The sequence below is a fragment of the Pieris rapae genome, chromosome 8 (assembly GCF_905147795.1).
Source record: "Pieris rapae chromosome 8, ilPieRapa1.1, whole genome shotgun sequence".
Lineage (NCBI taxonomy): Eukaryota > Metazoa > Arthropoda > Insecta > Lepidoptera > Pieridae > Pieris > Pieris rapae.
Genome location: NC_059516.1, coordinates 6,009,862 through 6,025,153, shown reverse-complemented (window position 1 = coordinate 6,025,153; position 15,292 = coordinate 6,009,862). Strand labels below are relative to the sequence as shown.

At 32.9% G+C, this 15,292-nt stretch overlaps 3 protein-coding genes and 1 non-coding gene across 4 annotated transcripts; 1 reads left to right on the top strand and 3 right to left on the bottom strand.

Moving 5' to 3' along the window:
• Positions 1–3,493: 3,493 nt before the first annotated feature.
• Positions 3,494–4,507, bottom strand: LOC110992120 (15-hydroxyprostaglandin dehydrogenase [NAD(+)]-like; the record flags this gene model as incomplete). The annotated part of the gene is made up of 1 exon (XM_022257809.2): positions 3,494–4,507. A coding segment is annotated over one exon (816 nt), but the record flags the coding sequence as incomplete, so codon positions are not given.
• Positions 4,508–5,315: 808 nt separating this feature from the next.
• On the bottom strand, positions 5,316–6,160 carry LOC110997967 (15-hydroxyprostaglandin dehydrogenase [NAD(+)]-like). The gene has a single exon (XM_022266371.2). It carries the CDS (start codon positions 6,123–6,125, stop codon positions 5,382–5,384), a length of 744 nt encoding a protein of 247 aa, XP_022122063.2. The 5' UTR covers positions 6,126–6,160; the 3' UTR covers positions 5,316–5,381.
• Positions 6,161–13,428: 7,268 nt separating this feature from the next.
• LOC110997961 (15-hydroxyprostaglandin dehydrogenase [NAD(+)]-like) lies at positions 13,429–14,235 on the bottom strand. The gene has a single exon (XM_022266364.2). It carries the CDS (start codon positions 14,187–14,189, stop codon positions 13,434–13,436), a length of 756 nt encoding a protein of 251 aa, XP_022122056.2. The 5' UTR covers positions 14,190–14,235; the 3' UTR covers positions 13,429–13,433.
• Positions 14,236–15,058: 823 nt separating this feature from the next.
• Trnae-uuc lies at positions 15,059–15,130 on the top strand. Its single transcript has one exon. It is a non-coding gene; the product is annotated as a tRNA-Glu (tRNA).
• Positions 15,131–15,292: the final 162 nt, after the last annotated feature.

Below are 15,292 nucleotides of genomic sequence, written 5' to 3'. Positions count from 1 at the left end.
TCTATTTTACAAGTCCCTTAAAAATGCAGTTATTGGTAAAGTGCAAATTAAAAAGCGCAGGTCAGGCAGAGCCTAATTTTAAAAACTCTAATAAACGACGAAAGTCAGACGATTTCGGAAGTATAATTGCTATTAAGTAACATTTAAGCCAATTAAAGTTATTTACAGGCTTCAATTCCCGTTTTTTCTTTGCTTAAGCACTTTTTTACGGCTAGTCCAGACGGATACGATCGCAAATTTAATTAGGGCATCCGATAATAATACTTTATTACATCGTTTTGCCGGTAAATATTCCCGACTTTCCCTATTAGTAGGGAGTTGATGTTTATTAGGTCTGGCAGCCCCAAGTTCTCCCATTAAGCACTAATTGTTTTCAAAGTTGGGTAATGGAACTTGATTAAAAAGTATCTACCTGTTTTCAAACAATTTTGCAGCTTAATTTAAATTACTTCATTGTCTTAATTGAATTGCATTAAACTATAGTGCATTGAATGCGCGCATGTTTTTCCCATTTGCAACGTTAAAGTTTCAAACTATAATATTGTCAATGCTTTTTTCTTAAATAAAATGTAATTTGTATAGATATAAATAAACCCTGAAGACGGTTAAAGGATTGGATAAGTTAATTTCTGTGTGAAACTTTTAATTGTGACGTCCAACTTCAACTTCAATTTATTCTTTCACAAAACGTCTTGTCTTCCACGTGTGTTAATGCGTAAACGCACGAGAAAGCTACCAAGTTAATAATGAGAATGCCTTTTTTGAATGTATACCTCCATATTTATTTAAGTCTCAGCAAAACATAAAACAAATATTATATGTGAAATGGCTACTAATCTGTTTGGCCACGAATGTCGCCATGTCTTTTAGAGGAAGCTATGACTCCTAAAAGGAAGCCAAATACAAAGAATGGTTAAGCTGTCATCCGAACGAACTTGCTTGCCAACTCACCATTCGACAGTATGTGAGTCGACTAAAACGTCAACACATTCAAGAGCTAGAAGATGGCAGTAGCTCTAGGCAGAAGATGAGTAGATGCTACAATGGGAAGTCACTCCACAAGACAGAACCACAGAACAAATTCACTCATAGCCTTAAAGCTGATTGCAAATTACCGCATAGAAAAAGTATGTAAAAAACGCATAGCTAAACCGAAAACACATTGCAAAATTGATTAATTAATTACTAATAAAAACACAAAACTTTAGGTTTGCTCTTAAATAATAACATAGTGATAACACCTCAACATTGAACTCTATATCCGTAGGTATACCGAGATTTTTATATTATCAAAAGTATAATATTATTGTAGTTATACTTCTTTTAGCGCGTTAGGACAAAAATATGAGAATAAACTTTTACCCTGCGCGTTGCTCACCTTCACAAAAACCTAGTACTACTAGATAGTGTTTGTCTCAAGAAATTAAATTACGCTTCATAATAATTAACCTACTAAAAAAAATATTACTATTGCCAATGATATTGTTAATAATAGAAATGTAATATTTGGAAGTAAGCGTATTAGTAGATTACTATAGCATCTTACTTACTTTAACACATTAAGTGCTCTTTTCTCGGATCCGAGTGAAACGGGGTCACGTAGCGGTGCCACCCACTCGGATCCGAGCCTGTGTCCCGTACATTTTTTTGTATTGTATCCATTGTTTAAGCATTCAATGTGTTAAAGTTGACATAAGTACGTTATAATATCAACATTTAAATACCATTTTCAAATCAACAAGTAAATTCAACATATGGTGATAATGTAAGCAAAGTACGTTGACTATTATTGTAATTAATTTATAGTAAAAGAGTCTAATCCCTAAATGTAGTGGTAAAAAATAAAAAGTCAATGCTTGTCTCTAGTCGGATGATTGCAAGGTTATAACAATAACAGAATGTCCCTAACAATGTCAACGTTTATTGATCATTACATGTTTAATGTCGTTTTATCAATTTAAATAATTCGATAAAAAATCGATCGATCTTACCATTATGCATTTATATTGATTGTTGATAAGAACAATCAAATTATGCTAAAAACAATGAATGCAATGTTTTCTTATTTCAGTGATCAGATAATTTTGCTATACTGTAGAAATAAAATCTTAGTATAATTGGTCAATCAATCTGGAGGTGCTGATGAGCTTAGGTTTCTAAATTCAATAGCATTTATTCGTATGGTGCCCCCTTATGAACTTATTGGAATCGTAAGACCTAATTACAGAACGATATTTTTGTTTGTTGCTGCTACGTCTAGATTCTGCATAACTGAGCTCAAATCAAGTCTAACTTGTTTCATCAGATGGTTCTATGGTAATAATAATAATAATAATAATAATAATAATAATAATAATAATAATAATAATAATAAGTCTTTATTCATTTAAGTTGGTACATCTTTCTTTTCATAGTGTAAGATTATTGGTATTCAATTAAATCATTTCATCAATAACACTTAGCTATTTTGTTTTTAGTATAATTATCATTTAAAAACAAATATCATTATGATTTATTTTTAACGTAAAGTTTTCTGGTGTTATGATAGTTGACACTTACATATTTGAACGTTTCCGTCAATTGATTGATAGCTATCTATTTTGCTGTATATTAAATTTCAGTTTACACCTCTGTATAGTTTTACAAATTATTATTATACCACATTATATATCAAAGGAGTGCACCTTTTGAAGCAACACCATTATAAAGGAAGTCGACAATAGCTTTGATCGGATACCTTACATCGGACCAGTCAAATTATCAAATTAATAATACGTCTGTAATATAGATTATTGATCGTGCACCTCACATCGGGCCGATTTTAATTCATTTCATTTAGGTCAATTATTTTAATACTTAAATTAAAGTAACTAAAATTTATTTTTATTTTTTTTAGATTCACCAATGACACCAATTTTATTTTAAAAACTCTAATTTTTAACAGAGCTTGCATCGAAAGAGAAACAAAGAACGTCGGCCGTCGCACTTTTTAAATGATTATTAAGCCGGGCTAATTTTATTTAGTTTTATTTTTACTAAGAAAACAAAGTAGTATGAAAGCCTTCAATTTTCCTCAGACAATTAACGTGAAAAATCGGTATAATGTACAACTGTTCAGCTTTTTTCACCTTCAATGATTTTTCTCAAAAGGACATTTGAGAAAAATCATCATTGTTGTTGGATCGATATTGAATTAAAAAAAACTGTATGCGCCTGAGATGAGAGGTCGCTCAACCTGAGGTTACAACAGAGTTATCGTTCTCAATGTTGATTTACTTTATTACTTATTAGTAATCTATCCGACTGTAATCGACTGTTACTGTGGATCGTGCCTTTGTTATATAGCACAGTTAAATAAAAAAACTACTAGTCTGCGTGAAGAGAGTGTCACTGCAGTGCTAAATTATCATTTCTTATGTGATTATTGTTAATATTGTGATGCTTGACATGAAAAAATTAAAAGTATTTAATCTTTGTGAATAAATAATACGACTTGGCAAGGAAGAATTATATTAATTCCTATAACAGATAAGACGATTCTCTTTCCGCACAAACTTTAAACATATTATTAAAATAGTAAGTATCCAAAATAGGCCACCCACTTTGGTCATCGTATGTTAGAGGATTATACAAAAAATATATGTCATATGAAGAATCACTGACATACAACATTTTATACTTTTATATGAGATTAAAAATTGTCCACCTCCCGTATCGGCTTTCCACCATCAATTACCCAGCCAGAACCACTCTCTGCTTCTTCAAATATTTCGATAAATGCGTCACTTACTTTGTCTACTGTTTGCCATGTAAATTTGTTTAGATATTCAGCACATTCTATATTTAAATTATCATCCCATGTTTTTACAACTTCTGCTAGTTTAGTTTTAGTGAAACCAGGACAGAGAGCTAATACTCTCACTCCAGTTCTTTTAAAATTAACCTGGTTTCCCAATGACTTCGTAAATGCCAACACTCCAAACTTTGTGGCTTGATATACAGGAAAGTATGGGTCTGTGAACGTTCCGTATATCGATGACACGTTGATGATCGTTCCACCATCTCCTGATTTATCTCTTCGGTATTGGTCCATAAATTTGAGAGAAAACTGTATTAGCGCAGTTAAATTGATATCAATTAGTCGATTAGGAACTTTTTCATCAACTATTCCAGCACTATTTACAAGAACATCGATATTGTATGTAGCAATAAGTTTGGCCCAGACAACTTCTAAATCTTTCGTTACATCACATTTAAAGAACACTGCCTTATTTTGACCGTATTTAGATTTCAATTCGTGCACAGCTTTATTGCCCTGTACCTCGTCAATGTCTAGAATTATGACGAGTAAAGCTTTGTTATGAAGAAATGCGCCTGCTGCGCCGTACCCAATACCAGAGGCTCCGCCTGTGATAAGAATCACTTTATTTTTTATTTCCCGAGACATATTTGATAATATGTGTGTTTTGGTTAAAACTTTGTAAAGCAATAAGATATTAAGAAAATATATTTAATCGGAGTAATTATTTTATGATGTGTAGGTAACAATTGAAAACGATAAGATGTTATCTGCATTATGTCGGGTAGATATTTATATCATTGTTATTTTTAAATATAACTAATAAATAAAGAACAGACCTATATGTTTGTATTTAAAATGGCTACGAATTAAAAACAAAGAAATGCATTATATAGGAATAAATAAGATAATCTGCTTTGATAACCTGAGATTAACTGCATTGACCTTGGTACCTTACACTCTAATATTATCTAAATAGAAAATATAAATTTATTAGAGATCAACTAACGCTATCAACATAAACAAGAATATAACAGACGTTATATAACTGTTATACACTCTCTGTGAGTGACAAACGATACTTATTTTATTACCTATATTTATATCACAAGCATTACAATAATAAGCAATGTATTGGTTAAGAATACAATAACTCATACTCATCACGCTTACATATGCCCCATTCGCTCTTCGATCTCACAGACATAGAGCTTTTCATACATTACATGTGTGTAAAAATATAATTTTTCACTTTGATTAAAGGCACGACAGAAATCCTTTCAAAGTATGAGTTTATATTTTTACACCAAAATCAATAGATAAATAAAAAAAAATCTAAAATTACCAAATCTGACAAAAACAGACCTCTCACTGTTTCAAAAATGTAGTGTAATTTATTTTGCGCCCACTGATAATTATAGAGAGGTGTCGTGGCATGCTGTACATGTCATAATCATATATTTAAGGCTACTACTACTAAACATTAAAGAACTGCCAGTCTGCAAAAAAAAGTCAATTCAATAACATGTTTTATTAATTTTATGATTGCTGTTTTATAAAAAAAACTTAGTTAACGCAAAATTTAGACCTCTTTTATAGGTTTACCGCCTTCTATTAACCAAGCTGTACCACTTGCTGCCGTTTCAACCACATCAACGACTGCAATTCCAACAGAATCCACATTTTGCCAGAGTTGTTCCTTCAGAAATACCTTCATGTCTTTTTTTATAACATCATCAAAAGTATGCAATTCTTCCACAAGGTTAGTGTGCGTAAAACCAGGGCAAATCGCCATTACCCTCACTCCGGATCGCTTGAAGTTGTATGCATGTCCCAACGACTTTGTGAAGCCCATAACAGCAAATTTTGATGCTTGATACACAGGCAAGAACTGGTCCACTCTATACCCGTATATGGAAGCCAGGTTGATAATTGTTCCACCTTTGCCCGATTTGTCTGTGCGACTGTGCTCCCAATATTTCAGAGACCATTCAATCAATGCCGTTACGTTAATATCTATTGTCTTTTTCGGAAATTTTTCATTTAGAATTCCAGCGTTATTTACAAGTATGTCAATGGAAGGATATTTCTTAACAACATTCATCCAAACGGCTTCTAAATCAGTTGTTACATCGCATTTGTAGTACACAGCTCTGTTATTTCCATGCTTTGAGGTCAGTTTCTTAACAGCAGTATCACCATGTTTTTCGTTTATATCTAACAAAATTACTACGGATGCACCTTTTTGTAGGAACCTATCAGCTATTTCAAAGCCGATGCCTGTAGCACCTCCAGTAATCAGGGCCACCTTATTTTTAATATCCATCGTGCTCTCCGCTCACTGACTGCAATTAAATGCTTTAGCTTTATATATCACAATCAAATGTCATTAAGTTATCGCTATGAGACGTCCTAAGGGTGCGTCCACATCTGGTGAATGTGCCGCGAATGTGCAGCTCGCGAGCCGTTTGCCACTGCGCACGTGCAGTCACGGCATTGATTTGCGCCTCTTTAGCGCAACTAATGCAAGGCTCGTAATAGGCGCGCCATTTCGCATACTCAATTCCCGCGCTTACAGTTCCGTTTACTGGCTCAGTACTTTCGAAGATGTCGGACGATACAAGTGCTTTTAATATAATTGCTGCATCATTAGCTATTATATAACTAATAAAAAGGAAAAACGAGACAACAGCGTTGGTGGCAATCTCCTATTTTTAAAAGAAAACATAATATAGCGCTAGCGCCACTAGCGCGCTGGCCGTACACTAGTCGTGTACGGCGCTTAATTTGCGAACGAACTGCGAACGGGCGGTGCAGGACCGGCGAACGTACAAAATTGCACGCGTGTGCACATTTGCGGCTTATTCGCCAGATGTGGACGCACCCTAACATTATTATTATTTAAACAATAATTTTAATTTTAAACACGATTATATTTTAATATAATAACTAACCTTAAAATGTTTTTACTAAAATATATTATTAAAAGAGTATATGCATTTTGTTTAATGCATATACTAATGGTTATTTACTAACATTTAATTTTAGCATGCCCCCAATACCAAAAAATATACATATACGTATTAAACAGATTATAATTCATAAATCAGTTTCCCATTTTTTCCTCCCCCGGATAGTTATCTGATCTAAAATAAAAGCGTCGTACATGGAAACTAGTGTGAAGATTATGGGTCTCGTCTTCTATGGATCACAAACTTGGGCGCCTACTAAAGCGCAGTATATAAAGCTACAGGTGTGTCAAAGAACGATGGAACGATGTATGATAGGGAAAACAAGAAGAGACAAAATAAAGAATACAGTATTAAGGAAAATAACTAAGGTAACAGATGTTACAATAACGATCAAGGAGCTAAAGTGGAAATGGGTGGGACACATCGCCAGAGGTACAGAAAAGTGGAGCAAAAAACTGCTTAACTGGTGCCCAAGGTACAGCAAACGCAAAAGAGGGAGACAACTGAGATGGTGGATTGACCACATTAAAGAAACGGCAGGTGGTACATGGCAGAGCAGAGAGGAATGGCAGGCTTTGGAGGAGGCCTTTGCCAAAAAAGGGCACACAGATGCACCAGAATTGGATTAAAATGGAAATTTGTTTAAATGTATATAAAATATATAATGTAAAATGTATCTGAATAAAGGCTATTATTATTATTATTATTATTACATGGAAACTAGCTAAGGTTTCATGCGATCGTAGCTTGACTTTAAAAAGGTATTTTTCGTATTATTCAATTACTAAAATCTATATATTAAGTGGAGCCATTAGAGATTTTTGCGTATAACAGCTGGTTAACTAATTTGTTTAAATAAACTAGCTGATATATTTATGTAACAATTTTTCACGAAAAGACAGGGGAAAACTTGTGAATTTAGCAGAACTATGATACTTAATAATTTTCCATTGGAATTAATATTTATAGGTCTTATGTAAAAAACACATATCTAACATACCAGATACTCCACATTTTATCAACGTAGAAAACCTTTTACAAGACTTAACTTTTTGAAAAGTTTCCTTAAAGATCTTTGTGTCTTCAGCAGAAATAAAAACTAGAAGAAATAACATGACATTTAAATTCAGGCTTATCCAGGTTTTGGTCCAATGTTTCTTTTCTATGGTTTTTGAGTAGTCTAACCACTATTTTGTCATTGTATTGAAAATTTCTCACAATCTTTCGGTCGCCAGAAGGCCGTTTACAAACAAGCCACTAAATTTATATCTATCTATATTTCGATCGAAGTAAAGACCGGTCATCTTCTATTAGCAGATACCGCTGCCCATGGACACACTCAATGACACTCTTCACTCCTTTAGGAATTGCTATGCTCTTTTCTTGAGCGACTCTAAGTCGGATTCGTTCAGAAATCACACACATAGCGATGACCTTTCTCACGCAAACAAATAGCATTGCATCTACCACCTTAGTCCTAGGTCTACGATGATCGTTTCAATTTAATATAAAAAAGCTTTCATTTTAAGACCGCAGTAATAAAATACCTGCATAATATACTGATAAAATTTTCTCGATTTCCTATTTCATTCTAAATGTTAACAAGTTTAGCTAAAATAAATAATCACAGATTATAATAGACTTAAGCAGCATTGTTAGCACAATAGATTTACATATTGAAGCAGCCATGCAGTTAAAACGAGCTGCAAAACTAATTTGCATGTAAAACGCTTATTGCGACCTATACTAACAATTACTCCTTAAGGATTGTAAGCCGTTACTTATAAATAGAAACTAGAATATCTAGGCTACATTAATATATACAGATCTTGCCTACTACGGGAATTTACTAGCGGAAATTGAATTTTTTTCTCACCTTTGTTAGATGGCAGCACTTTTGTTTATATTAAAGAATAGACAAAATTGTAACACCAAGTATGTAATATTGAAGTCCTTTAGCAGTGTTTTATCCAGATGGAAGTCTAGTGGAATATACATGTTTAACTATATTTTTTAGTTTGGTAATTTTGTAAGAAACACAGAGCTATTTTATAGTCTTTGATACTGTTTGGTTTTGGCATCTGAGGCTAAAAAATCACATTTTATTGTGTGACTGACACACGCCGTCGACTTCTTGACACTAACATTTTGCCAGTTTTCTCAGAATGTCTTCCTTCACTGTACCTACGAAAGACGGTAAACGCCCACAAAAGTGCAGTGGACCACAGTCGGGTATCGAACCTAAGACATTAGAGATGAGAATCGCACACTGATGTCACTAGGCCATCATTAATCTCAGCTTTTACTAGTTTAGTTAAAAATAATGTCTAACATCTTTGGCACTCATCAGCGAACAAAGATACAATATTTTTTTATAGAACAGGTGGCAAACGGGCAGGAGGCTCACCTGATGTTAAGTGATACCGCCGCCCATGGACACTCTCAACGCCAGAGGGCTCGCGAGTGCGTTGCCGGCCTTTTAAAATACAATGTTAAAAATTATAGAATGTTTTAAAAGTGTGGTACTGGTGAATATATCCCTGACTTGTAAATATGTATGAGTATATGACTTTATGATCATGTTATCATCTGTATAAGCTTAACTACTGAAATATTGAACTTCGTTCTGGCTCACGAGTAAGACTGTCCTAGTTAGCTAATAGAGCATACTTTTAGTAAAACCTTTAATTAGGACATAGAAGTGAAATACTTATTTAATATACTTAAAGTTTAAAATATTTTATGACTTTAATTTCTCTTCGTAAGGATTAATTTACAAGTTTTAATGTTAAAGTTTAATGGGCAAAATAATATAGAACTATACGATATTATATTTATCTTTCCCGTTTTGCCTGCAGCGTAGTATTATGATGTGGAATCTTGTAAATTATTTGTATTTTTGACATTTGTAAAATTCTGAATAATAAATAGACGTATTATGTGAGGCATTAAATAAATATTTACCAGTCTTTTTGCAATGGTGTCTGGTGTATTTCACTTGGAGTAAATGAGCCACTGTCCAGGTGGAAGGGGCTAAAAGCTTTGTAACATTAGTTCCCATCAAGTTATTGAGGATATACGGGAAAGTACAATGCGATGGCCAAGTAACAAAATATACTTTTTTAGTCATAAGTATATAATTTATGGCAAATTGGGTGAGTATCACTGAAAATATTTACAACTGGCCAATTAGACACATTGCTAATGAATACTTTTTTAAATTTCAATTTAAGAACTCTTTGGGAACCTAATGTAGTAAATTGCATTCATTTGTCGTTTGTTTTTGTGAATTGGCGGCAAACCTAAAACTTGTTGCACGTGGAAATCAAACTGACGCGAGAAAATTTGCGGTCAATGATTTATTATGACTTTCGTTGTAGGTGTCCTCAACACCAAAGCTATGATAGGTTGCGATTAGCATTTCTTAATGAAGCCTCATCTCGTGCTACTATTTACAATTGGTTTAACGAGTTTAAGCGTGGACGTAGCAATCTCAATGATGAACCGCGTGAGGGACATCCTTTAACAGCGACTACTGTAGATAATATCAGTGGTGTGCGTCGCATGATAGCGGAAGATAAGAGAGTGACCTATTAGCAAATAAAATTCAAAAAATATGACACGAATATTTATGAGTCAATTTTGTACCAGATGAATTCCTCAAAATTTAACCGACACCATCGCATGGACTGGTGTCGCCAAATGTTAGTTAAGTTCAACGTCGCTGACTCAAATACTGTATTTGAAACAGTTGATGAAAGTTGTTCATATTGCTGCGAAACCGAAATCGAAAGACAATCAGCTCAGTAGGTGTTTCCTTACGAGGATTGGCCAACTAAGGTTAAGAATGGAAAAAGTCAAGAAATAAAATGATTGCAGACTGGTATGTCATTCGCTGTTTGCCTGTTGTCTTGAAAAAAATTCGACACCAGCGCCCTCGAAACAGGGACAATAAAAGTGTCGGCAACTTTCTACATTAAGCCGTTTTTCATTTTCAAAACACTTTCAGTGTTACCTAGGTACTTACCTATACTGAAGAATGTTTTTAAATTTAAAAGAATTTGTAACCGAATAATACTTTAAAATGCAGGCTGTATAGTTTTATTGAAGGCCACGTTACCCTAAACTGTGTTATCGATGTAACTATGAATTTTTTATTGAAATGTTCATAAAAACACTTTATATACATTAAATCTTTATAGATAAGGAACGTCTTTGCTTTTAAAATAATTATTCGAATCCAAAATCTATAACGCCTAACTATTTAAAACACACACAAATTATCTTCAAGATTATTGCATTGTCTTCATGACTGGAGTTAAAATTTTCATAGATTATTCCCGAGTCAACGAAAACATTGTTAAGCTAAAAATGAAATTTATATTAACCATAATATAACTGGAATAACTAAGTATGGTGATGCTCCCAAAATTAGTGACATAACTTAATATTAATTTAACCACTTATCTGAGGTGCCAAATATAATGTATATTTATGTATGAATATTGTATATATCGGAGCAATGGCGTTACTGTCAGTTGGCGCTGTCATATGTCATAGTGCATTATCACCCGATTACGGTACAAGGCGAGGTCCAAGTTCCCAGGAGATCTGCGCTAAAACAACCCGAGCAAGAGTTCATTGTTGATGTTGATTGATGCCAACAAACTAAAGCGTATTGCATTAATTTAATTTCCAAAGTTAAATGAATGTACCTACCATTTACCTACTTTTCGCTATTTATCCGAGCATATATTTGTTTTTGCAGAGTAGTAATGACTTACACAATAATGTACCTAACTGTCATATTAGGTATAAAAACTTTGGAATTGCTTGAATGTGTTATTAATCAACGTAAGGTCGTCATAACTCGGTATAAAAAATTAAGCACAAAAAGCTTCTCAAAACATATTTCCGTATGTTTTTGAGCATAAGGCGAGTGTAAAGTTCCGCTTAGTTTCACCAACTAGTTATATTTTTTATGTTTTACTAGGAGTTGTGTTGTATCAGTAGCATTGGTGGGTTTTGATCTAGATTGCTTTATTATGATCTTTTGGCTGATTTCACAAGAATTGCGTTATTTATAATGAGTTATAAAAAGGTGTAATGTTTTATTGTTTTGTTTATAATATGTTTCAGTTAAATTTTCATATTAATAAGTTTTCTATTAGAAATATGAAGTAAAAAGTTTTAAGTCAATCACTGATAGGCGTTTTTTGGGAGACGGGTATCCCTTGCCTGAATCCTGGACTAACTGGAACTGGAACCTTGGTCTGGATGTGCTTGAAAATTAGTATATATACCCCAAAATACACCCACAGATTCGCTTTTAAAAGACAGACAAAATATCGTCTTCTTGTCTTTGTTTAATAAAAAATACAGTATTATTGTATTATATTTTGTCTCTTATTTTAATTAAAATACTTTAACAAGATAGTAACATATTTACTTGTATGCTTAGTGTTAAAAGCAAAGGTAGCTTTCATAGTATTTTACCAAAAATATTTGAAACACCTAGTATAGTATAATGTATTTAGCTTTAAAATATTGTGGTAAAGTGGTAAAAAAGCTTCAAGGAACTAGTATGCTTTATCCATATTGCAATTCAATTGCAAGTACATTCATATTTATAAATATGTGATTCAAACTTTACTCTGATGAATAAAATAAAATGTTATGAAACTGAAATGAAATAAAAATATAATACTCAAGGGATATAAAATATTTTTTAAATAAATAATTGTCAGAACTATGCAATATTGGTTGAAAATTATAACCAATTCATTTTTCGAATTGCAGTCGCATACGTTTCGTTAAATGGCTACTGTTCAAAGTCAAATTTGCTCTCTTTTAAAGTTTAAAATCAAAAATAAACGTCACTGGTCGCCAACGAACCGTCGGATTCTACAAACAACAGAAGCAGTTGTAAACAACATTAAGAGAAACGAGCTAAGCAAAAAGGAACAGACTTTTAGAAAAATAGGTCACCCGCCCTAGGCTGCGCGAACATTGGTACTATAAAATCACACAGTACTTGTAAAATAGATGTCAAGGAAAATTCATTATTTAATTCGATGTTCTACAAAAATACATATCTAGCTTTGGCGTTACATAATAGCCTATTGGACATTGTTATCAATATTGTATAAACTTTATATGTCGGTTTCGAACATATGGTTTTTCTGCTAAATTTTTATAAACACGAAAATATACCACCGAGTCAGGGATGGGAACGATTACAACTCTGATAGCTATACTATAAGATATATCTAAGGAATGTGTAACGGTTTAAGGGATCGCAGCATCCACGTATAAGAACGTCCCCGTGTTGTCCGTCCATGCGTTTTCTTACCTCCATGCACACCGATTTAACTTTTTCGTCGAACGATATTTTAACGATGCACGCTCGGTCTATATTGCACCCGCAAAATATTTTCGTAGACAATACTCCAAGTCGCGCATACCACGAGAACGTGTTTCGGAGAGTTGCCGGATCTTCGGGTGGCTTGACCTCTATATTTTCATACAAAGAATTTTTATTGATTTGAAGTTGATGATATGAGATCTAATCATGATTATCTCTATCTAATCAAAGGACAGTTTAGATAATGTATTAAATATAAAACTTATTTACAGAAAATTAAATGAAACACTCAATAAATCTAAACATTTATTTTCTCCGCAGGTCGTCCACCTTCCACTAACCACACAGAACCAGTATCAGCCTGTTTAAATGTTTCCACCATGCCTCTGCCAATATCATCTGCAGATTGCCATTCGTAACAAGTATTCAATTCGAGAGCAAAATCATCAAACGTATCTTCCTCTCTTACATTGGGATTATTTGCCATGTTTGTTTTAGTTAAGCCTGGACAGAATGTTACCACTCTCACTCCTGTCCTGTTGTAATTATATTCATGTCCAATTGATTTAGAGAATCCGATCACCGCAAATTTAGATCCATGATAATATGGTATGTGCGCTGTGACTCTGTAGCCATATATTGATGATATGTTTATTATAGTACCTCCATTTCCTCCTTTATCGTTTCTCATATATTCAAAGAACTTCATCGTCCATTCCATTACTGCTATCGCATTGACGTTCATTGTCTTTTTTATGTTTTTTTCGTCGAGAACACCAGCATTGTTTATCACAACATCAATATATCCCAGTTTTATTACTTCTTCGAAAATCTTTTCAAGATCAGTAACAACATTGCACGTATAGAATACAGCCCTATCCTTACCATATTTGGCTTTCATGGCTGCTACAGATTCCAATCCCTTTTTCTCGTTAAAATCCAGCATAATAGCAAGTTTTGCGTCATTTTTCAGAAAGTTATCAACCATTGCTAGCCCAAGCCCATCTGCGGAGCCTGTAATTAACACTATTTTACCTTTAACGTCTCTAGGCATTTTTACCTAACAGACTACTTTGGACCTACTAAAACTAAATTATCGTGCGCAAATTTATATTCCGTTAGCAGTGCTGTATTTACAATATCAGTTATTCGTTAGGGTTCATTAGGTAAATGTATAAACACGAGGATCGTAGTTCAATAATATATTTACCTTAATTGAAAGTTCTATACGTATATAAAATAAATAGGTTATAATTATTATTGATATTTTAATAATTGTAACAAAATTATTAATTAACTTGTTAATTAATAATTGCTTTCAAAACAAGTATTTCTAATAAAAATCCCTACCTATAATTTTCAACAGAACCCAGTTTTAGTATCTATTTACCACGAACAATAATACTGTTTTGTTACAGTGATAAAGAATTATCACAAAAAAATATTATTACATTATTAAATTACCTAAACAGTCACAAAAATATTTTATTTTAAAAGGAACTAAGTTAGCTAAATTCAGATATACCATTTAATTTTTAAATACATTTGTATCCGTATTGCATTTTAAATAATAATTTTACTATAAGTATAATATTTAGTAATTTATCACAATAAGCATAATTTAAATAAATTATTATTAATTGAAACAAGAATATTTTGTAAAAGTTTATTTGACCTCAATTTAAATATGTTTAAGTGTAATTTTTTTTTGTATAGTGTTGTGCGTATTGTGAAGTCCTTTTTAAATTATAATCGCTTTATTATTCAAGCTACTGAGACATCGTGATATTTATTTATGAGTAAGACATTAGTTTTGAGTCTTGTTTGCCTTGAAGCGCAACTACACTGTAACCTTGGTTATATTTAAACATTTAAATATGTAATCTAAAGAACAAGTATCAAAATTCTCAATAAGTTTTCGAGTCCCGTATGGTCTAGTGGCTAGGATACCTGGCTTTCACCCAGGAGGCTCGGGTTCGATTCCCGGTACGGGAAATTCTTTTACAATTTTTTAATTAAACTGCAGCAAGTTCGTTTACCAAAAATCACTGCTCTACATTGTTATTTATTATTAGGGACGCCACTTCATCTATTGTTGTTGTATTAACAGTATAATACAACTACAACATTATAAGTATAATTAGTTGGTCTTGTGAC

Coding starts and splice junctions, on each gene's coding strand:
- LOC110997967 (XM_022266371.2), bottom strand. CDS start 6,125: ATGGATATTAAAAATAAGGTGGCCCTGATTACTGGAGGTGCTACAGGC.
- LOC110997961 (XM_022266364.2), bottom strand. CDS start 14,189: ATGCCTAGAGACGTTAAAGGTAAAATAGTGTTAATTACAGGCTCCGCA.